The sequence below is a fragment of the Paroedura picta genome, chromosome 10 (assembly GCF_049243985.1).
Source record: "Paroedura picta isolate Pp20150507F chromosome 10, Ppicta_v3.0, whole genome shotgun sequence".
Classification (NCBI taxonomy): Eukaryota; Metazoa; Chordata; class Lepidosauria; order Squamata; family Gekkonidae; genus Paroedura; species Paroedura picta.
The window spans coordinates 29,306,024-29,328,883 of record NC_135378.1 but is presented as its reverse complement, the minus strand read 5'-3'; the positions used below and the strand labels follow the sequence as shown (position 1 = coordinate 29,328,883).

At 47.0% G+C, this 22,860-nt stretch overlaps 2 protein-coding genes across 5 annotated transcripts in view; both read right to left on the bottom strand.

Moving 5' to 3' along the window:
- The window catches only part of LOC143819843 (phospholipid-transporting ATPase VD-like), a 57,080-nt gene extending 38,720 nt beyond the window's left edge, over positions 1–18,360 (bottom strand). Inside the window, exons 1-6 of one of the 4 annotated variants that reach the window (XM_077301894.1) lie at positions 18,001–18,360; positions 15,803–16,020; positions 6,167–6,461; positions 3,751–3,945; positions 2,341–2,545; positions 197–282 (exon numbers count right to left, since the gene is read on the bottom strand). In XM_077301894.1, the coding sequence (XP_077158009.1) occupies positions 197–282; positions 2,341–2,545; positions 3,751–3,945; positions 6,167–6,450 (770 nt within the window). In that variant the 5' untranslated portion in view covers positions 6,451–6,461; positions 15,803–16,020; positions 18,001–18,360. Of the gene's footprint in view, positions 1–196; positions 283–2,340; positions 2,546–3,750; positions 3,946–6,166; positions 6,462–12,208; positions 12,719–15,802; positions 16,021–16,922; positions 17,969–18,000 lie in introns of those variants that run through there. The other 3 variants (XM_077301895.1, XM_077301896.1, XM_077301897.1) reach the window with 3 other exon arrangements.
- A 2,296-nt stretch (positions 18,361–20,656) lies between these two features.
- LOC143820023 (phospholipid-transporting ATPase VD-like) overlaps positions 20,657–22,860 on the bottom strand; it is a 38,271-nt gene continuing 36,067 nt past the window's right edge. The window contains exons 20-22 of the mRNA XM_077302392.1: positions 22,244–22,339; positions 21,858–22,045; positions 20,657–20,762 (exon numbers count right to left, since the gene is read on the bottom strand). Coding sequence (XP_077158507.1) covers positions 20,702–20,762; positions 21,858–22,045; positions 22,244–22,339 — 345 coding nt within the window. The 3' untranslated portion in view covers positions 20,657–20,701. The remainder of the gene's footprint in view (positions 20,763–21,857; positions 22,046–22,243; positions 22,340–22,860) is intronic.

The following is a 22,860-nucleotide window of genomic DNA, read 5'->3' as shown; positions in this document are numbered from 1 at the left end:
TTGCGGGGGGGGGGGGGGGGGTTAGGGTAAGGCTGGGGATTGCTGGCTGCTGGGCCCTGGTTTGAAATGAACGCTTTAAGGCAGGGGTGGCAAAATTGTTCCTCTCCAGTACTACAATTACCATGAGCCCCTGCCATGCAATAAAAGTCCTTGAAAGGGATACTGTGAACAACGTGGATTCCCCCCAATTACTTACAGAAAGCCACGGAAGCTGTTGAGGTCATTGTTAGGGGCCTCACATTCTATTTTGTTGGTGAATTTTTCTGGATCAATTTCAGAAGCCTGTATGGGCACACAAAGGAGGGTCTCAGGCATGAACTGGAGCAACGGAAAGGAAGAATGAATTCTCTTGCCAGTAGAGGCTGCTCTTTGCAAACTCTCTTTGACATCTGTCAAACTACTCAGCATGGTAACCTGATGGAAAAGCACAGGTAACTTTAACTCCAGGGCTGAGAAGCTACGAAGGTTCATGCCCTTCGCATCAGGACCCCTTTGAAAAGAGCATGGGGCATTTCTAGGAGGAAGAGACTTGCAGACCAAAACAGCAATAACATAACAGAAGAGCAGGGCTAATTTATCACTGAAGATTCTTAATGCAAACAAAAAGGACTTATTCATTTTCTTGTAATGTCAGCTAGGTTTGCTTTTTGTTCCACGCTAAAGAGAATTCCTTCTTCCAGGAGGCATGTAAAATTAAGGCCTCCAGAAGCTCTCAAGGAATTAACAAATAAGATTACCTTAATTCAGTTGAAAAAAACGAGCTCCCCCCCTCCCTCCATTGTCGTCCCCCCCCCCGTTTTGTGGTTCATGTTTCCATTTTGGGAGAGTTCTGTTTACTAGGTGTGCATTTACTGGTTGTGCATTTTGTGTGCTCCGTACTGCTGCGATACGGCGATCTTGTCCCTGTATCTCTGTATCAGATGCAAGTTACTGGATGGGTTTCTTTTGATGCGGTATTTGTCTATGTGTGCAAGAGCAATAAAATTAACTTTGCAAAGAAAGTGATTCTGCCAAGACAAAAGAGCAGGCCAAGTGAATGTGGACACAGCAAGCTGGTCGGGGTGAAGGAATGAAGCCACCTTCGATGGAAATATCCTTTTCCTTTCATCCAGGGCAGGCAGAAATGGGCCGGTGAAAACTTGTCATGGCATGAAAGTCAGTGATACCAGCAGGTAAGTCCCATTCCATTAAGCCTCTATTCAAGGCACAAGAAACGTTCCCTCAATGTTTGGGCAAAAGGTTCAGCAGAACTATACAAGGGGACAGCCCGATGTCGTGCTTAAGAGTGGAGGCCTGTCTAATCCAGAGAACCAGGTTTGATTCTCCACTCCTCCACATGCAGCCAGATGGGTGGCCATGGGCCTGTCACAGTTCTCTGAGAGCTCTGCCAGCCCCACCTACTTCACAGGGGAGAGGGAGGGGAGATGATGGGAAGCCCCTTGGAGACTCCTTTGGGGAGTAAAAAGCAGGGTACGAAACACCAGCTCTTCTTCTGATTAGAAGAAGAAGAGCTGGTTCTTATATGCCGCTTTTCTCTACCCAAAGGAGACTCAAAGCAGCTTACAGTCGCCTTTCCTTTCCTCTCTGCACAACAGACCCCCTGTGAGGCGGGTGAGGCTGAGAGAGCCCTGATATCACTGCTTTATCAGTGCCATGGCGAACCCAAGGTTACGCAGCTGGCTGCATGTGGGGGAGCGCAGAATCGAACCTGGTTAGAGCCAGGTTAGAAGTCCGCCTTCCTAGCCTCTACACCAAACTAATTACTCTGATGGCTGATCCAGCAGGGTCAGTGCTGACTACTGTGATGGGCAGGAGCTCTCCAGTGTCCCAGGAAGGAGTCTTTCAGATCACCTATTCTCTCTTTTTAAACTGGCGATGCCAGGATTGAGCCTGGATCCAGATGTTCTCCCACTGAGCTCTGGCACCTCTGCACTTCAGGTGTGTTCATCTTGAAATGCTATACCCCACCTCTCATGATTAAACCCCATAAAACACAACAAAAAACCCAAAACAGCAGTGGACCTAAAATCGATCCAGCATTCCGGAAAGCTACAGGGGCTGCCCATAATCCAAACACCCAGGAGCCACGGTTCTGACTGAACTGAATGGAGGTGGGGATGTTTCCATTTTCACTAGCCAAATGAGAAAAAACAGGCCAGTCATTAAAAAAAAAACACCCGCTGGACTGCTGCCTAGCAAAACATCCAACATTTTACTGAAGTAACCCTTTGTATCTGCTTTAGAAGATTCCACCAGAGGGGTCTCCAGCTGTGGCCATGAGCACAGACTGCCACCCTTAGGTGTTACGAAGCATTAGAGATGGATGGGGGGAGGATATACCTGGTCTTCAAATCCTCTCACCACCTGTCTCTGTTTCAAACTGGTCTCTCCATCAAGGCTGGATGTTTCCAGGTGGCAGATTCCGTCGGCATCCGTGGAATAGATCAACACCATGTCGGCAGGGATCTCTTCATTACATGACAATCGGATGATATCTCCAACGGTTATGTTTTTCCAGAATTTGTCTATGTATGCTTTTTCATTTCTGAAAAACAGGTGTGGGGGGGTGGATGCGCTTCCTTTCAAAACCAATACGTAAACAAAGGGAAAGGATGCTATTCTAAATACCTGACATGCCATAAAACCTCTCAAACTCTCTGCCTCTGGAAGCTGGGGATGCCTTTGTGACTCGAACACACCAATTGCACTCAGAGGGACAGAATGCTGACCGAGAATCTGCTCATCCTTAATGTTTGCATTGCATTTTTTGCTTTCAGAAAAGATTGAACACGTTCCTTGCCAAGGAAACAGCAAAACTCTGTAAGTGCAAACCCAAGCTAGTTTTTCAATAAAGCCTCCCAGAATGTGTGATACAACATGCTTCCCATACAACATAGCCTTTTGGAAAAGATTAAAGGCTCCTGAGAATCATAGTCTAGTGAGGGTTACAGACTGGCATCGGGGAGACCCCGTTCCAATCCCTACTCTGGCTATGGACAACTTCCTGGCTTAGCATCCTGGTTAAACAGCCATGCTGGAGAAGTTGCCCTTTGCACCTGCTGTAGAAGATGATTCCACCAGGTGGGCCCCACCACAGTCAATGCTCGTGGCAGAACTGAGGCCTTGAGCAGAGTTAGTGGATTGTGAGGGGACAACGCTTAAGTGGGGCTTTCTCAACCAGGGTTTCGTGAAGCCCTGGGGATTCTCAACAGTCCTGGCAGGGTTCCCTAAATGTGTGGGAGTCAATCAATTTTGTACATATTTTTAAAATTTGTTAAAAGATTTATTGGGTGTTATAATTCCGTATGGTCATGTCAACCCCCTCCAGTGGCCAGTGATGGGCCTGGAAGAGGTGGGAAGGGTAGGGGCCCAAGGGGTGTGTACACAGTTATGCTTCCCAAATATGTTCTGCATGATTTAGCCATTTCTGGGGTTTCTTGAAGCTTGAAGAAGGTCTCAGGGGCTTCTCAATGGTAAAAGAGTTGAGAAAGGCTTCTGGATAGGTGGTCCTTTGGGTTCCAGTGAGGGGAAAAGTGGCTGGACATTCTTTGGGATTACAGTTGATCTCCAGATGACAAATCAGTTCACCTGGAGAAAATGGCCACTTTGGGAGATGGACTCTGTGGCATTATACCCCACTGAAGTCTGTCCTCTCATCAAAGCTCCTCAGGCTACCAAATCCCCATTTGTTTCCCAACCGGGAGCCAGCAACCCTACACAACAATCCCGTTCCAGTCCTCAGTGACTTACCTACAGTAGGCTTTAGTCAATAAGTTGTTTAGCTTTTTGTCTAATTTATATTTCCCATAATCTTCCAGAGCATCTTTCACAGCAATAACGGTGAGTACCACCAGGAGAGGTAGCATGGTGATTTCCTTCTGAAAAGCCTCAACCACTGGAATCCAGTTTAATATAACTATAAATAGGAAATATAAATTGGCCACTCTGAAAGAAAGCAAAAGAACAGACAATAAAGTTGGGATCCGCTGATGAACCGTGGATGAGGAACATCTGCATACGTCACGTGTGAAAGAACAGCAGTTAACTTTAGGTTTTGACATTGATGGAGTGATACTCAAGGAAATGATTACAACTTTCCGATTGATTACCTATTGGGAAGGTGTCTATGAAATTATGGCGGAATGTGAAGAGAGGGAGGGCCTGTCTCTGCCCTTTGCTGTCCTCGAAAATTACTTAGCGATCATGCAGAATGTTGATATATTCATATGGTATCAAGCCACTTTTCTGTATCAAGGTCCCAGATAAAGAAATGCACTTTTTCTTCTGTAAAAACCATTGTATCAGCAGTTCTTTGGAGAGGGCTGCAGGAGGGGGGTCCTGGAAAGGATTCTCTAAGAGGGATATTATGGAATTGACTGGGCAGCCCTGTGAAGTAGGCATGATGTGGATGTGTAAAACCCTTTTATATTGTGGGAAAGAACACCCACCCCATCAGGCTGTCCCCTGAGCAATCCACTAATTTTTTTTCATTTCTTTTCTTTTCCTTTCCTTTCCGGTTTTGACACCATGCTTTCATGCTGTTTCTTCTCCCCTATAGCAGTGGTCCCCAACCTTTTTATCACCGGGGACCACTCAACGCCTTTTACTGAGGCCCGGTGGAGGGGGGGTAGTTTACTCCTCTACTCTCAACCACTGCCCTAGCGCTCTCTGATCACTATGGTAATGTTTAAACATCCCTTCAAAATAAGATACAGACACGCCACAACAATGAAGTGTGTTGTAAAGGGCTGGGGGGGTGAAGTAAAGGGCCGGGGGGGGGGGGGGAGAAGGCGTCCTTCGGGGCCCACCTCCAATTAGTCGAAGGACCACATGTGGTCCGCAGCCCACAGGTTGGGGATCGCTACCCTATAGCATCTGGAGTGTTTATGACATTATAACATTACTGCGTATGTGATAACAAAAAAGGGGGTTTCATCGCTGCTGAAGTACATAAGAACTCATTTGGTGTTTTTCCTAAGTACTGAAAAATGCTGTTATGAAATGGTGTATCCAGTTTAACCATTGCCAGTCAGTTGGTGACTAAGGAGGAGAAGGGGACCTTTGAAATGATAACAACCCTGCCTTTATTTACATTATTATGAAGTTCTAACTTTACTATGAAGTTCTAATCTTATTATGAAGTTCTAACTTTACAGAAGGGACCTGGCCTTGGCATAACCTGTAGCTCTAGCTACAAAGCTGAGTCAATAAGGACATCCAAGTTCTGCCCCTGGCCCTTCAGAGGATGTGTAACTGGGCAGGAAACAGAGGAAGTGACTTATTATAACTATTGACTGGCTTAGAACGGGAGGAGTCAGACACTCCCACTTCCATGACCTGTGATTATTCTATGGACTATGAGCAAGGTCTCCTCAGGCATGAAGCTGCCTTATCCTGAATGAGACCATTGGTCCAGCAAGGCTAAGATGATCTATTCAGACTGGCAACCCCTCTCTAAGGTTTCGGGTGCAAGCCTTTCACATCACCTACTGCTTGGTCCTTTCTAACTGGAGATGCCAGGGATTGAGCCAGGGACCTTGTGCATGCAAAGCAGAGGCTCTTCCACTGAGCTACAAACCATCCCCAAGAATAACCTCCTTGTGATTAAGGCCAGTGAGTTGGGAAAAAGCATAGACAGAGAGTCAAATTTAAAAAAACAAACAGTAGCAGGGGAAAGGGAGAAACTAGAAGAGTTTGTGACTTCTTTTAGGTGTAAAGTCTTATCGGAGTAAGACCAGGTGAATAGGATTTGCATAAAGAAATTCAGGCAGATGGTAAGAGAGCGAGAAAAAGGAAAAGGGTGCCCATAACCCCTTCCCCCTGCCAGAGACCAAATCAACCTGCAGTTTGCTCCGTCCCTTCCTTACACCAGGTGTGTCAGGAGGAAGAGCCCCATCCTGAATGTGACCCTCCGCCCCCACAGTCTCCAGGAAGCTATAGCCACATTGGTAGGCTCAAAACTATGGACCAATTGTCACTTCATATTTTGTACTTGAGTCCTGCTTCCTAAATGTGAGGCATAAAGGGAGCGCTGATCCAGAAAACGACGCCGTGGGAACTATTTCACATGTCCTGCGTGGACTGTAAATTCACATCTGAGACCACGATCCTTAGAACAAACAAAAAACCCTCCGTCTCATTAGAATTTCACAGAACTGAACTTTACCTGTGAAACTGTTCAAACAGATTTCTCGGTATAAATGTGAAGAACGTATATTTGGTAGTTCGAATTTTGTTCTTCTTGTAGTGCTTTGATGCTTTTTCATATTCATCTTGAAAATAGTCCAGGCATGGTATGATTATTCTGTGCTTGCTGGGTGTTTTGGCCTTCTGGGGCCTCCCTTTGCATCTTGGAGAAGCAAGTTCTCGTCTGAGCCTGCCACTCACTCTGTCTTTTCTGGTTATCAAGCGGCGCCAACGAGACCGGACCCACTGCAGTGGCCCTGCCATGCTTCAGAACTCTGAAATCCAAATACATGTTAAAAGCAACAGGGAATTGTCATTTTTGGTTCAGTGAAACACAAGGATGGAAAGCGAGTTTGCACCTAATAGCTAGCCACTATTCGGAAGGGTTTAGAAAACTCTGAACTTATTACTTATGCAGCTGAGCTCCGTTAGGGATCAATCTGTTTGGGTTTTGCTCTGCTTACATCCTAAATCCATTTTCCCCCCTCACTGTTGGGTTTCCCAGGCAAGAGACACATGGATGTGCTTTGCAACTGCCAGCCACCACACCATGACTCTAGTATTTCTTGGAGGTCTTCCATCCAAACACTAGTCAGGGTTGACCCTGCTGAGCTTCTGATTACGTATGTGCAATGATATAAAATGGAGGAGACAGAAATGGACTGTGCTCCCTGACCCACTTCCCAGAGCTGTTTTGAGGGGATGAGGGGGAAGACAATTGGGGACTGCCCCGAAAAAGAAGCAGCCTCGGAATGCACACGATAAACTACAGGCTCATATCTTGCCTGTCTTGCTTATCAGGCTGGCTCTTTTGCAGGCAGAGGAGGAAGAAGGGGAGCAGACATCCGTGGCTGAGATAATCAAGGGCCGTATGCATCATTTCTGCTTACGGTGCCAAGGCACAGAGCACGTTCCATTCTGCAGCACGCATCATCACATGGCAAAATTACACCCAGGAAACATAGAATCATAGAGATACGTAACTGAGTTAATACATCGAGTAGGCAGACAGACTGAACAATCACACGAAATACGAATATCTAAATTTTGCATTTACTCAATCGCAGATGGGGAAAGTCCAAAGGACTCCTTCACATCTTCCTAGAAAGCACGATGCTCACATTCCTGTTGCAAGTGCAAAGGAGTTTGGTGGGCTGGACCCACATTGTATCCAGTGAAGAGATGCAGAAGAGTCTGGCCTCCTCTGCACACACGTCCCTGATTTTCTAGGTGAGGCCACCCTGGCTCCAAGCCCCCAGCTGTCCAATTGTACATGAATCTGGCTCCTTGCTGAGAATTTGCTGGAGAAGTTATGAAGTTATGCCATGTGCTTTCCCCCAAGAAGTTATGCCATGTGCTTTCCCCCAAGCCGTGAGGCCCTAGGATCAAGGATAAGGAAAGCACTGAAGGGATCCTTCTCCCAGCCCCATCAAGGCATCATTGGGCAGAAGGGGCAGAAGGTGGATCATTTGAACACTCACTCTCTGCTCCCCAACACTGGGGTGCCCTCCAGCACCTCCCCTTCCATTAAAAGAAGAGCTGTCTTTTTAATACCCTGCTTTTCACTACCCAAAGGAGTCCCAAGAGGCTTACAAGTACCTTTCCCTTTCTCTCCCCACAACAGATACCCTGCGAGTCTTTGAGAGCTCTGAGAGAACCGTTCAAAGAGAACAGTGACTAGCCCAAGGTCACCCAGCTGGCTAGAAGATGAAACCCAGTCCTCCAGATTAGAGTGAGCCGCACTTTAACACCACGACCACACCATGTTGACTCTCGAGGCTGTCCCCTTGTCCCCATCTTGGCTGAGGGCGGTGCAGGAACGACATTCCTGCTCAAAACCAGTGGTCAAGGGGCTTTGGCTCCACGGAGATCTGTACAGCAGAATAGGCCCTCTGCTACAGACAGCAATCTCCGATGGCTTTTCTGGCCACTGCAAATCATTCACTCAGCAAGAAATGCTGACGAGGGATGACAGCACACGCTGGGAAAGTGCTAATTGCAGCCAAGAGCAGATTTTGGAAGGTAAAATCACTGCAATGTGCAGCTGGTCATCCCAACTCAGGAGTCAGCGCCAGGGACAGAGCAGTGTGCGGAAGAGCCTGGGTAACCCATGAGCAGAACACTGAGGCCGCATTACCTAATCAGTTCTTTTGGATGACTTTGAGGAGCCCAGGGCAGCATGCCCAGTCCTCCACGCAAAAAGCAAGATCATTTTCTTCTGCTGCTTTGTCTTCATGGGCCACTCAACTCCAGCCATCCTGGTTCCTCTCATGCATTAGCATCACAGACTGAGCACAGCTAGTCTGGTCTGACATGAACAACAGAGAGAGTTCCCTTAGATGGCCAGAGGTAAAGTGGTGGAGGAGAGAAGAATGGAGAATCTGTTCTCCATTCTGGTCGAGAGGTGGCCAAACTGTGGTTCTCCAGGTGTCCATGGATGGCAATTACCATCTGGCAGGGGCTATGGTAGTTGCAGTCCATGGACATCTGGAGAGCCATAGTTGGCCACCCCAGCTCTAGTGGTTGATTCAATATATTAGTTTATGTCCAGAATATCTCCTTATAGATTTAGACTGTAGGTTTTTATTCTGAACATAAAGGGATGTAATATAGAATTTATCTCAAAGGGCAGCTGAAAACTCATACTGCAGCTCAAAGAATAATGTTATTGTGCATTATCTTAAACTATGAACAGCTGTAAATAATCTGGGGGAGGGCATCATCCAGGCAAGGAGTTGGGGTCACTGTCGCTGGACAGGTGGTTATGAGTGTCCTGCATTCTACAGGGGGCTGGACTGGATGAGCCTGGAGGTCCCTTCCCACTCTATGATTCTCTGATTCTGTGCTAGCAAAATGCACTACTCCCATCAGATTAGGATCAGGACTACCTTCGGATAACAGTAAGAGGTTGTGCTTCTTTAAAAGCAGTGCTCTATTGTACATCATGATAGAGACAGATTAAGGAACACATAACGAAAACAGCCACATGATGTACATGATGTCTAAAAATACTTGGCACAAAGTTGTCATTGTTGTGGGTTCATTACAGAAAGCCAAGTATTCTCTGACATTGGGGAAATAACAAGCTGTCACTCTATCATGAGAATATTACAGTGTTCTACATTGGTATGGCAACAAAACCGAAATTCCAAAACGTTGTATTATACTACAAACCAGTTTTTCATGCAAATAATCCAGGAAACTGGATGGAATTATTGTACAACCTTTTTCAGGTCAGACGTCTTTCGGTTCAAACATTTTCTTTTGGCTCTGATTAAAGCAGCCTTAGCCAATTCACCAATTAATTATTCCATGAAATTTGCAAATGGGAACAAATACACTCTTTGCTTTTAGATAAAGCATGCTAGTTTCACAGGAAGTATCATTTTAGAAGAGGCATTTCTCCAGGCCTGTTGGCAACCAAATCTTGTCATCAGTTCTTTTTTTTTTTAAAGTACCTCCCTATTAAAAATACTTATTTTTAAAAGTCTGCTGCACCCTTTTCATCTCAAAGAGATAAGCAATCAGCCTGACCATTAATCATGCTGGAGTGTTAATAATTACATATTACATACATATTAATTACATAAGATAAACTTATATTGCATTTTCATCTTAAGAAAACTCTATACTGCATGGATCACCAGTACTTCTACTCCCGAATGATGGCCAGTCATTCTGCTGTTAAAGTACTTAATAATGACCATTATTCCCTACCTTCCCTACTTCCCCTGAGGCAGAATTTGGAACCAAACAAAGAATCTCCTGTTTGAAAACATCCCAACCATCAATCTTTGTGTTTATTTTATTTATAATTACTCTATATACCTCCTTTATCCCCAATGGGGACCCAAAGTGGCTAAATTCAGCCCCCCCCCCTCCTCCATTTTATCTGTAAAATACTCCAGAGAGGTAGGTTAGGCTGGGAGTGTGTGATTGGCCCAGAGTCACCAGTAACCAAAGTCAGGATTTGAACCTGAGTTTCCCCAATCCGAGTCTAATATTTAAATCACTCTGGGCCATTACAGTTCTTCAGGGGAAGCTGTTGGCCATGCCCAGAAAGGCCACAAAGTACAGTGATACAGACTGATCTCATTAACCTTTTCCATCAGGTCTCTCATTCAAAGATAATTTTCCATTTCTTCAAGGGCAAAAATGAATATTATCCATCTTTTTAGATAATTATAGGGGTTTTTGGGTGGCAGCTTTTCACAAACACAGTTTGAGATTCTTGCTTTGGACTGACGTTACGTCAATGGCTAATTTTCATTTGCTATCATATCTTCAAGGATTTGAAGTCCAAATAAATGCTGTCCTACAAAATCTTTCAACATCAACAGACTCAGACGTTAGCCTCATTTCATACTTGTGCATAATAGGCAAGACAGACAACTTTCTGTGTTTGGGGGGGGTGCTCAACAACCATTGGACTGTGTCTAAATTTAAGAAATAAACATCAGATTCTGAGGTCCAATCAGCTCTTACATTTAAATATTGAAATTTTTGAGAATTAAGTTTCAAATAAAATCCTTTGGCTCTGAAGAAAGAATGGTCAGCATGCACACTGATGATCTCTCAGAGGGAGACACAAGGGAGATCTCTCAGAGGGATGAATAAATAAAGGGTCTCTCTCAGTTAAAGAACAGGTAACAGGCAGAGTTTTAACTCCAAGTGGTTATTGCACTTTAATCTGAAAGTACGAGTATTTTCACTAATGTGTGTGTACCCACAACATTCTTAAATTCTTTTATCAGCTGCCACAGCTGTATTTCTGTATTCAAGGCCCCTGCTGACAAAACTTGGTTGATCAGGAACGTGTGAAACGTGGTCCCTCTTAAAATAGAGGGACAAGACTCAGTGGCTGCAGCAATCTCAGCCTTATGGAGTTTCTAATACGTTTATACACAATCCAATTTCTGCTGGTGCTGGTAGTCTATGCCACCCAGTATCCAGAGACAGTTCTCCTCAGGACCATGAAGAGACAGAGAGAGCAGCCTCGTCTCTGATACAAGAACGTCACAGACCAGGGCTCGTTCCACACACATAGGACAGTGCACTTTCAATGTGTTTTGGCAGCTGGATTTTCCTGGGTGGGACAGGAAAATCTACTTCTAAAGTACATTGAAAGTGCATTATCTATTGTATGCACAATAGATCCAGGGCACCCCGTTCATGTCAGCCCTGAGAGGTCCAATCGGCCAGGCCTGGTTTTCACCTCCATCTCTCACCCCCAAATGGATGGGGTTGTGGAAAGATTCAACCAGATCGTAAAAGAGATGCTCTGGAAGTTAGCTCATGACAAACCAGCGTTGTGGGATTTGTACACTGACCTCCTCATGCTCAGCCTGAGAGAGACCCCACAGGATTCGACTGCATTTGCTCCACTCAAACTCCTCTCCAGGGGAATTCGGAGCACAGTGCAGGAGCCGTGAGTGGCTGAACCCCTGTCTGTTGGAACTCGTGCGAGGGGTTGGAGCAGGAGCAGGCAGAATCAAGGGGCAACGTAGAGCAGGCTGACCTCCGAACCCAGCGCTGGGAGCCCCACTGACCCTGCTCATGGCAAGGAGAGCTTGCGTGGTGTAGTCGTTAAGAGTGGCAGATCCTAATCTGGAGAACCGGGGTTGATTCTGCACTCTTCCACATGCAGTCAGCTGGGTGACCTTTTGCTAGTCACAGTTCTCTCAGGGCTGTTCTCGGGGAGCAGTCCTGTTAGAGCTCTCTTAGCCCCCCAACCCCACAGGTGTCTGTTGAAGGGAGAGGAAGGGAAAGATGTTTGTCAGCTGCTTTGGCCTCCATCAGGTAGTGAAAAGCGGGGTATAAAAAACCAGATCTTCTTCTCCCTTCTGGTCACCAACTGGGGCAAATAATCCTGTGTCACTGATGATTATGTGCAGATGCAGTAGCCCTCCCCGTCCTGCTAGCAACTAGAACAATGTTTAGATGCGATGATGTCAAAATGCCCAATTTCAAAGGACCTTTCAAATTTCCATCCCTCAACAAAAGGTCATCCCTTAATCCTCACCTGTGTTAGATCCTGTCAGCTCCAGAGACAAGAAACATTACTTCAAAATGACGAATTGTGCTCGGGCCACTGAATGGCGACAGAAATTGGATTTCAGCTCTGTATCCGTGCAGTTGAACTGCTGCTCATGAACCAATATGTGGCTCCTTTTGATTTAGGAAGATGGGCAGAAGTTGATTTGCCAGAAGAAGGTGATTGTGGGCCTGCGATTTACAGGCCACGATAGAGCAATGCCCTCTTCCCTTTCCTAGCTACCGAGAGGGCCAACGGCCCCCTCGGATGTGGGGTATCCCCAAGAAGATGGATCTGTCAGTAGCTGGGAGCCAGAGGGAAGAAATATTAGCTGTTTGGCTAAAGGATGGGGCAGGGTAGGGGGAACTGGGGACAGCCCCGTATGGGGATGGCCCCGTACTGACAAAGGAACAGCAAAGTCCTATGGCTCTCAGGTATTTGAAGACTTTGGCATAAAATCCTCTGAGACAGAAATCTCAGCCTGTCACCGAAGCACTGCTGTCTTCCATTAGAATGATTCCTTCTTGACAATAGTTGCTATCTGTTCAACAAACATCAATGGAGTTCAGATTCTAGAACTGCTAGAAGGCCAATCAAAAGATCTGCAGCTGCCCGAGGTTCTACAGTTCTAAAGTACACCTGGTTTTGATATAGGAAGGAGATCTACTTTGAAGCACCAAAAAAAACCCTGAAGAAATCAACAAAACAAAATCAGAATCCAGTGGCATCTTTAACAAAGATTTATTTAAGGCATGAGCTTTCGAGTGCAAGCAGAAAGAGTGCTTGCACTTGAAAGCTCACACCTTTAATAAATCATTGTTGGTCTTAAAGGTGCCACTGGACTCTGACTTTTTATGCTGCTTCAGACCAACGCAGCTACCCACTTGAATCTACCTGAAGAAATTCACAGTGTGTTCAGCCTCTAACTAAAAAATCCCTCAGGCCTCGTCTCCCTCTGAAGTTTCCTTCAAATGGGAAACGTTTAGGACAGTGGTCCCCAACCCCTGGTTCGGAGACCGGTACCGGTTCGTGGAGCAGTCGGTACCGGGCCACGGCTCCTCCTCCCCGGCTGCTACTTTGGGGGCTGCCCTGCCACTCTGCCGCCGGTTCACCTTTGGTGCTCTCCAGCAGCCACCTTGGCTGGGACTCCCCTCGGCATGGCACTGCGCAGCTGCTGCTTGTAGCACCCCCCAGCAGGGGGTGCCGGTGGGAAAGCAAGTGGAGCAGGGGCTCAGGCAGCGATGATGTCCCTCAGCAAAAGACTACCCCCCCCTCCGGGCCTCAGTAAAATTGTTAAGCGTTGACCAGTCCCGGTGATAAAAAGGTTGGGGACTATTGGTTTAGGTGTGCCAGCTCTGGGTTGGAAAAAACCTGGAGACTTTGGGGGTGCAGCCTGCAAAGGATGGGGTTTGGAGGGGGGAGGGAGCTAAGGGGAAGGGCTTTTCTCCAGGGGAACTGATATCTGTTGCCTGGAGATGAGCTGCAATCTCTAGATCCCACCTGGGGGATACATCCCTAGGAAAGCTCTGTCTCCAGAAGAAAATGGGTGGGGTTTTATTGCAGTTATAGTTTTTGATGATGAATACAAAGGAACACTGTGGTGAAAGCAGATAAAAAGGCTGCTCGTGCTGATACTCATGAGCTGTACAGACAATACAACGCTGGGGGGGGGCACAAGGATTCACTCCAAATTCAATTTGCAGAGAATGGCTGAAAACTCTGGTGATCTTGCTTCCAAGGTTCCTCCCCCACCCCCAAAATTGGCAGCACGTTGTTGCCAAATGTTCTCCCCCCCCCCCAGACTCCTACAGATTGATAGAGGCAGCCCTGCCAGACTGATCACCTAAAGCTTGACCTTGATTACAAAAGTTAAAAATGCCATGTTGTAGACCAGGAATAGTCAACCTGTGGTCTTGCAGATATCCATGGGCTACAATTCCCATGAGCCCCTGCCAGCTGGCAGGGGCTCATGGGAATTGTAGTCCATGGACATCTGCAGGACCACAGGTTGACTCCCCCTGTTGTAGATTATTGACCCAGGTCCCAATAAATAGGCACACTGCGACCTTAAAATACAATGGGTTTGTATCTCCCCCCCCCCCTTGCTACAAATCCTTTTTGGCTATTCCAACTTTATCATTGTGGGTCAAGATGATCGGCCTCAGGATTCTGCAATTTCTGTATCAATGTTGTCTTGCTAAAATGCTTCCTTAGAGCAGACTGACATGACTTCTTCGTTTTTCCCTTGAGGGGATTGCCTACCGTAGCTGAAGGGGATTTTTTTTTCATGGAAACGGAAGCTCTCCCCTCCCCTAGTTCCAGCCCCCAAATCTACAGGTATTTCCACACCCAGAGCTGGCAGCCCTAGAGAAACTACTTGAAAAAAAGATCTCGATAAACAACACAATTAAACTGCATTCCCTGAACCTGGCCTCACTCACTTAAGGCTCTTGTAACGACAAGATCTTGCGGCATAAAACAGAATTTAATTTGGTTTATTCCTTGGGGATATTTTTCACTGGAATAACCTGTGATTCTGCTTCAATCACCACAAAGTATAGGACATTCCTTACGCTTAAGATAAAAGGGTTATTTTGGTTTCAGTCCCTTTAAAAAACATTACACCTGCTTTACAAAATGTTTAATGCAGACTTCAGAAATTGGAAATATAAAAAAAAGAAAGCAAGAACAAGGCACACATGTTTGCGAATGCAAGAAAGAACCACAAGTTCTGGAATTCTAATCCCAATTTTTGCAATCATCCACTATTATGTCCTTAAGTAAGAAAGGAATACCTATTGATAGGGCAGTTTATACAGTTAAAAGAACTTATAAAGCGTAAAGACATTTTGTATTTTTGTTGTATTAATGACTCTTTTGGCCAAATGTTTCTAATTGCTCAGTCTGCGAAATGAGAAGTGACAATTTCCAAAATTCCAGACATGTTCCCCCCCCAAATCATTCTATAGACCAAATTTAAAGATAATTAAAAGTCAGCAGAAGAGATTGTCAAAATAATGATTTTGTTCACTCTTTGCAATATAATTTCCCTCCTACAATCTGTAATTGTCAGCGATTGTACAGATGAAGATTTTTTCACATCCTTTACTTGTGCTGTTATGTCAGGGGTGGGAAATCCTGATGCTTCTCCACTGTGCACGCCAGTACATAGATAGCCCCCCCCCCCCACACACACACACCAAGGTTTGCTCCAAGTCATCTTCAGCCCAGATATACGATATATATACACTGCGCTTGTACTCATGCTGCTAGGAATAACTTATACAATACTTTCATCTTTACACAATACATCAGGGAAACCCGCCACCTCCCCAAAAAAGCAAAACTTTTTAATGTAGCTGATAAAATCTTGTGTGATGTGGCAACCATTGGCACAGAATGATTCACATGAAAATGGGGATGGATCATGATCCCACATGCAACTCTGAGGCTAAACTTCTTGCAAACAAACTTTTGTTTGCAACAAGAACAAGGTTAACAGTTGTTTCCTCTTTCATCCAGTCTGAAATGGTGACATTTAGGGTGCTGGACAGTAGCAGCAGGCAGATCATATCAACATACCATGTATCTTATGCAGAGTCAGATCACGGGTCTGTCGTGCTCTGTATTGCCTATTTTGACCGGCAGCTGCTCTTCAGGGTCTCTCATAGAAGATCTTTCACACCAAATATCTGTTCCTTTAACTGAAGGTGCCGGAGATTAAAGCCTCTTGAATGCAAAACTGGTGTTCCGTGCCTAATGCACATTTCTGAGCTTGCGAGGTGCCTCGTATTCCAATGCTGCATCAAGTTCAAACAAAGAGAATGCCATCAGAGAAGCCATGTTGGATCTGTGGTAAGCCTCATTCATTTCCTGCAGTGCTCAGGTGTTCTTATTTTGTGAGCAACAGAGAAAAGAACGTCATTCTCTACTGTCTCTATCCCGTACATAATTTTGTGAGCCTTTCTCGTGTCACCTCTCAATTACTGTTACTCCAAGCTAAAAAGCCCCAATCTCTTTCAACTTTCCTCAGAAGGAGGGAGTTCCACCCCCTTAGTTGTTTTAGTTGCCCTTTTCTGCACCTTTTCCAATGCTGTATCTTTTTTGAGCTGTGGTGAACAGAACTGAATGCAGTATTCCAAAGGAGGCCGCCCAGTAGGTTTATCCAGGAGCATTAGAGTCCCGGCTGACTCACTTTCCATGCCCTTCCTCAGTGATCCCCAGCATAGCATTGGCTGTTTTTTATTGCAGTCGCACCCGGAGTTGACATCTTCAGTGAGTCACTCTACCATGACTCCAAGATCTCTCTCCTGGTCAGTTCCCACCAGTTCAGGCACCATCAGCGTAGGTTTATGGTTCGGATTTTTGGCTCCAACATGTATTACTTTGCACTTGCCCAGGTTCAATCTCTTTTGCCCTGCTGACGTCCATTCACTGAATGACAGTGAGCAGCTACAACAGAACTAAAATTAGAACAATGCAAGAAAACTAGAACAGAACTAACATTAGACCTAAAATTAGCTACAACTAAGTAGTTGAGCAGCTACAACACTGAGCAATTACAAAATGTTGGAACCTAGAAGTATTTCTTATCTATTTACCCTCCATACTACTTTAATCCTTTTTACTTAGCCTGTCTTGATAGAACTTTATATGTATATATGTAAACTGGTGTATCTAAGGATCTAAAAATGCCACTTACCCTCTCCTTGCTCCTTGCCTGTTTATTCCCTCGTTCCTGACATTTTGTCACTGGAGCTGGGCCTGCTACCATGGAAATCTGGGGTCTGTTCAGAGGAGGCCTAAATACACAGCAGGTCAAATCTCCAGACCCCTCTGAAGCGAATTCAAGATGAGTGCTGGAAGTTATGTAGGGCTGTTGACAGTCAATACTTGGATGGGAGACCACTAAGAAAGGCTGGCATATTCTTAGTCAATTCAACCAGATAGGAGACGGCTTCATTGAGGCCAGGCCTCCCTGTTTCTTTCATTAGACCTTGCACACGATAACTTCTTTGTGGCTTAAACTCCAAGTAAAACAGTGGGCGAGTTTGTCCTTTGGGGTTGGTTTTGCCTCTAGCACCAGCATCACTTTAGCTATCCCTGACCTCACAGTGACTCTCTGTGCCAAAGAACAAACCGAATGCTTTTGTCTGGGCCAGCCGAAAGGATAGAAAATACTGGGCAAGCTTTCTGAGCTCATCAGAACTCTTCTCCAGCTAGATATTACCCCCCCCCCCATAAAGCGGAGGGGAAAGCAGGTTCTGTCTCTTGGCAGCCTTGGGTGTTAGATTCTGACAGAGTCACAGGTTGGTTAAGAGGGATGCCCTCTCAGGATCCTTCTTTTGGTCCTGCCCACTCACCAGTTCAGTAGACTAAAGGCAAAATCAGACCTAGCAGGGAGCTGGACTAGATGGCCTTTATGGCTCCTTCGAACACTACGAGTCTCTGCTCTTGGCCCATCGGGTCTCTTTGCCACCTGGTGGCGACAAGTTCAAACAGCAAAAGCGATACAGCATCTGCGGGAGCCCCGGGCAGACCAGGAGGATTTTCTAAAGGCTTCGATTGAGGAACTGGCTTTAGGACCGGTTGTGCTGATGGCGTCTCCCGCCCCCCCCCCGCCCCCTTTTGGGAAGCTCCCCGGAGAATTCCTCTCGGAGCGGGGAAGGGTGTTGGAAGAAGACGCTGGGAAGCTCTCTGGACAGGGCGCCCCGCGGAAGGGCAGGGGAAACAGCCACGCGAGCGAGGGAGGGAGCCTGCCGAGAGAAGCGCTGCCTGACCTGGTCTCCTTCCGGGCGCATCCCGGGGGAAGAGTCCCGATCCCGCCGGCTCCCTCGGAGAATTCCTCCGCCGCGGAGGTCCCCGCAGCCCTTCCAGCCGCGGAGCAAGGCGAGCCGAGCGCTGCTGGGCCTGCCTTCCAGTTCCCGGAGCAGAGTAGCCCGTTCACACGTGAGCAGGAGGACCCGGTGGCCGCCTCCTCTGACGTCTCCGGCAGGCGCCTCTCTCCGGTTCCCCCCGCAGCCTCTGCTCGTGGAAAGTGCAACTGGGTCGGCGCTGCAGCATGCTGCCCAGGACGGAGGCGATCTTTTGCAAGCTGTTGGGCGAAGCAGCTGCGGTTAAGCAGGTTCCTTCCTTCCTCTCTTCCTTTCTGGGATTTGCCAAAGCTTGCAGCTCCCTCCCTCTGCAGTTCGGGGGTGATTGACAGGCCTTCAAAAGGGGTGTCACTCTGTTCAGGATCGCCCTGCGGATCCCCATTGTCTCCCATATCACTAGCAGCCTCCTGCATTTTATTCTGTGATTTCCTAGGGGGATATAGCAATATCCCCCCACCCGGTCATTATATTCCCCCCATATTTCTCAGCCAACCTGCCGAACTTGGTGTCCTAGTTAAGAGTGGCCATTTTGTTGAGGTGGTTGAGAGCAGCAGCCTGTAATCTGAAGAACAGGCTTTGATTCCCCTCTCCTCCCCAGGCAGCCAGCTGGGTGACCTTGGGGCAATCTGCTTCTCTCTCATTTCCGCACCCTTTAAATGTAGTGAAATGCTTACCTTAAATGTAGTGAAATGCTTGTTACATTCTGGACCCTCCATACGACGTCCTCAACATGTGGGATCATCTCTGTTACTTTTCTTGAAGATGGGCACTATGACACCAAGTCCCCAGTCAAGGGGAATCTGAGCTGTCTGATCGATGTATGTGAATAAAGAGGTTAAAATTGGGGCCCACCAATCCATGTTTGATTTCAGTAGGTCCTGGGGGGGGGGATGAAATCGCCACCGGGGGCTTTTCCACTCTTTAATTGTGAGATTACTTGTTTAATTTCATGACGTGCTGCTGGGTGCCATTGTGATAAACGGTCAGTTGAAAGATCGAATTGAATATGTAATTGATGATGCGCCACAGAGACCCAGCTCCCAAGCAGCCCTTCGGTCCAGGGGAACTGATCTCCGCAGTCTGGAGAGGAGCTTTTTTTCTGGGGCCTCTCCAGGTCCCTCCTGGCGGCTGGCACCCCTGAACAGTGGCAGGGTGTGCTAGCCGTCAGCTGGAACCCTGAGATCCCACTTAGGCTTTTTCCTGGGCACTCCCAGCTGTGGGACTGGAAGTGGGTGGGGGATTACACTCCCCTAGATCCTCGGGGCTATGGCACAGGAGCAGTCATGCCTGACCTTTGTATCCTGGCTCAGGCCATTATCAATAAATCCCAGGCTATTTGCTGTTAATGGGCCAGACTGGCTTGGAGGGGGATTACAGATCCAGCATGGAAGTGCTGTTGCTGGATGGGAGAGCAACACCAAGGGCTTCCCAGGGCTCGAGCCCAGACCGCTGGTGGCACAGGAAGCGGCCGCGTAGGACTGCCACACAAGGGATGCAACCACCCTAGAGGTTGGTGGAGCTCTTTGGGCTGGAAAAGAGGTTAAAGCAGCGGTAGTCAACCTGTGGTCCTCCAGATGTTCATGGATTACAGTTCCCATGAGCTGACAGCAAACTCTGGCAGGGGCTCATGGGAATTGTAGTCCATGAACATCTGGAGGACCACAGGTTGACTACCCCTGCTCTAGGGGAACCTTCATCTGGTTGTATAGACTCAGGGCAGACTGCAGAGGGGTCAGCTCCTGTTGGAAGGCTTCTTAGGTGGGGACGGCTCCATCCCGTCCAGGAGTCCCTGGCTTCATATTTGTGCCAGCACAGTTCAGCTCCCCATTGCCTGATGCCAGTGCTGTTTCTATTGGTGGGGGCGGGGCAGACTGTACATCACTTCTGCAGCTCAGTTCCACATACTTCTTCACATCTTCACACGTGATCTGTCTGGTTGGCCATGGCAGTCGTCAGGGCTTTGCATGCTGCAGCCTGGGTTTGCCAATATATGAACTCCTGTCTGACCAGTCCAGCTTTGCGGGAGGAGGTGGCTGGAAACATGTCACCTGTCCTCACCCCTTCCCCACATGCCACGGGGCCCTGGGGTGGCTCAGATTCCAGTGCCAGGAATGATGGGATTCCATTTGACTAGAGAGCCCGGTTTTGGCTAGACGGCCTATGGGGAGGGTCACTTAACCACGTCTTGGTCCAGGTCTGATAGTGGTTTTGTGGGAGTGCCCAGTGGCCAGCGTGAGTTCGAGGGCCCGTCTTGGGAGCAGCACGGCCACTGACCTGGCAAAGTAGCACGGGCCCCACTTGCCTCGTCATTGAGGACTAAGCATTCTGCAGGGAAGGGGGGGATGTTTCATGGCTAGGCTACTGGCAGCCAGTCAGGTCCCCATATGCTGGCACACAGGGTGGCCCCGGTATGGCATCCGGTGGTCGAAAGGAAGAAAAAAGAACAGAGTGGCTCAGTTATGTGCCCTGGACCTCTAGGATGAAAGAAAAACAAAAAGAATCCCAAGGAACTGGGCCGACCACAGACCACCGGAGGATGTTCTAAAACACGGGGAGATTTGAACCAGCTAAAAAAAATTTTTTATTCACAAAAAGATTTTTATTTCATTTATACAGCGTATAAGACAATGGTCTTCCTCCGCTTCCATCTGAGGACTGTGATGATGAATCTAGAATATAAAAAAATGCAGAAACGTTGTCAATAAAGAGCATAAATAAACGAGGGTTCCATGTGACACCCGAGGACATGGCTTTGGGAAAATGTCCTGTTCTGACTTGAGGGAAAGTAACTTCTCTAACCATGTGGTTGTACCACCTATCATTCTCTCCAGAACTAAGCCCCATGAACCCAGAAGCTCTTTGCTTCATCCCAGCCATTGCCAGCTATGCTGAAACTAACAAAGGACAGATCATAAGAGAATGACGTGGTGATTCTGACTGCAGGAAGGTCTGTATTTATTATTTTTTTTAGCTATCTGGTGGGGGGGGGGGAAATCATAGAATCATAGAGTTGGCAGGGGCCATACAGGCCATCTAGTCCAACCCCCTGCTCAATGCAGGATCAGCCCAAAGCATCCTAAAGCATCCAAGAATCAAGAAGAGTAAAGACTCATTGAGGGGTATGTGCAGTCAGTCTTTCATCAGCCTTTTCCCTTCCTCCAGGGACCTCAGAGTCCCTCCCCCATTTGAATCTCAAGAGCCATGTGAGGTGTTCCCACTGCCCAAAGTGACTTTGAGAATCTCATGGTAGAGCATTGATTCTGTTGTACGAAGAATCAATCACATTAGCTCCTGATCAACTCTGCAGTTTGAAGGAGTATCGCAGATGGACAGATAGAGTGCTGGGAGAAGAAATGGAGAATTTAAGCTGTTGAGTACTCAGTGGACGGCCTCTCCCAGATCACCTCTCTCTTCTAAGCCACAGCACTGACCATATAACAGTTGTGCAACAAGAAAGCAGTAGAACTAAGCCCTGAACAACAAAACTCCCTCGGCCTAAGCTTCTGAGATTCAAAGCTCTCTTGCAGACCCAGCACTAGAAATGTGGATGTGAAAAGCAGGTGTCTGAGAGCACAGGCCTTTGTTACATGGAGCTGGGATTGGCTGTGACCAGAACTCTCGACTGAGTTCATACTCTGCGACTCACTCGGATCTACCGTTGTGGAATGCATGAAGCGAAGGCCAAAGAACCGCAGAACACCCATTCACACAGAAGTGAATTTCTTTCTACCCCCCAAAGTTCAGAGCTCGAACTAGTCAAATACCTGGGCAGCAAAGCCACAATTGTAGATAGGAGACAGACCAGATAGAATGCGGGACTGCTCAGCTGCTTATGCATGGTCCAGTCGGTATTGGCTGGTGGGTTGCAAAGGATGCACGGCGAACCAAAGATAATAGAAAATAAGAAATAGAGGATGATACTTCCAGTTATTGCCGCTGCTTGGGTCATAGTCTAATTAAAAAAAAAGAACAATCATATAAGAACCTGCTTCTCCTGTGTGTGTGTGAGACAAAAAGAAATGCAGAAATATAGCTTTAGGCAACCCCTTCCCCATAACATCTTGCTATGAAATAAGATTGGGCAGTCTTGGGCTACTGGGCTCGCTTTCCCCATTCCTCGTCTTCATAACCGAAAGAACGCGGCACATACCACAGATTTCCTCTGGAGGATAAGCTGCCCAAGAATAGTAAAAAACATGGCTGTTTCCACCGGAGCCTCGGCAGCCTTGGGGTCCATATTGTACATCTGCAAAGGAAAAAAGATTTTGAGGACCACACAGCCCCTCTTTATGCCTTTTTCTACTTATCTTCTTACTAATATTTGAGGGATATCTGAAGGCCTAGAGCTACAAGCTGATTACTCTTGTCCTAATCCTAATATGTTATATTTCTCAAATGTCCTTCATGCTTCTTAGTTTAGGTTTTTACATTTTAGGGGGTACTTGTCACTGGCGTACCTACTAATAAGGGGCTGCATCTCTTCCAGGAATGGTGGCACCTCTGTCCAGAATAAAGTATCCTCCCTGGATACAAGATCCTCCACCCTATGTTGGTTCAATAGCTATACATACCGGTATCTGGATTTCAGTCCAATGGATTTCAGTCCAGGGGGATGCTGAGGTTTGCGCACAGCTGGGCAGGAGGGTCCTTATAAGAAAAGACCTTTCTCTCAAAGAGCCCTTGTGCCAGTGGTTGGGAAGAAACAAGTGCACATGTCTTATTGGACAGCCCCTTTCATAATGCTATTAGATGTAATCTAATTCAACC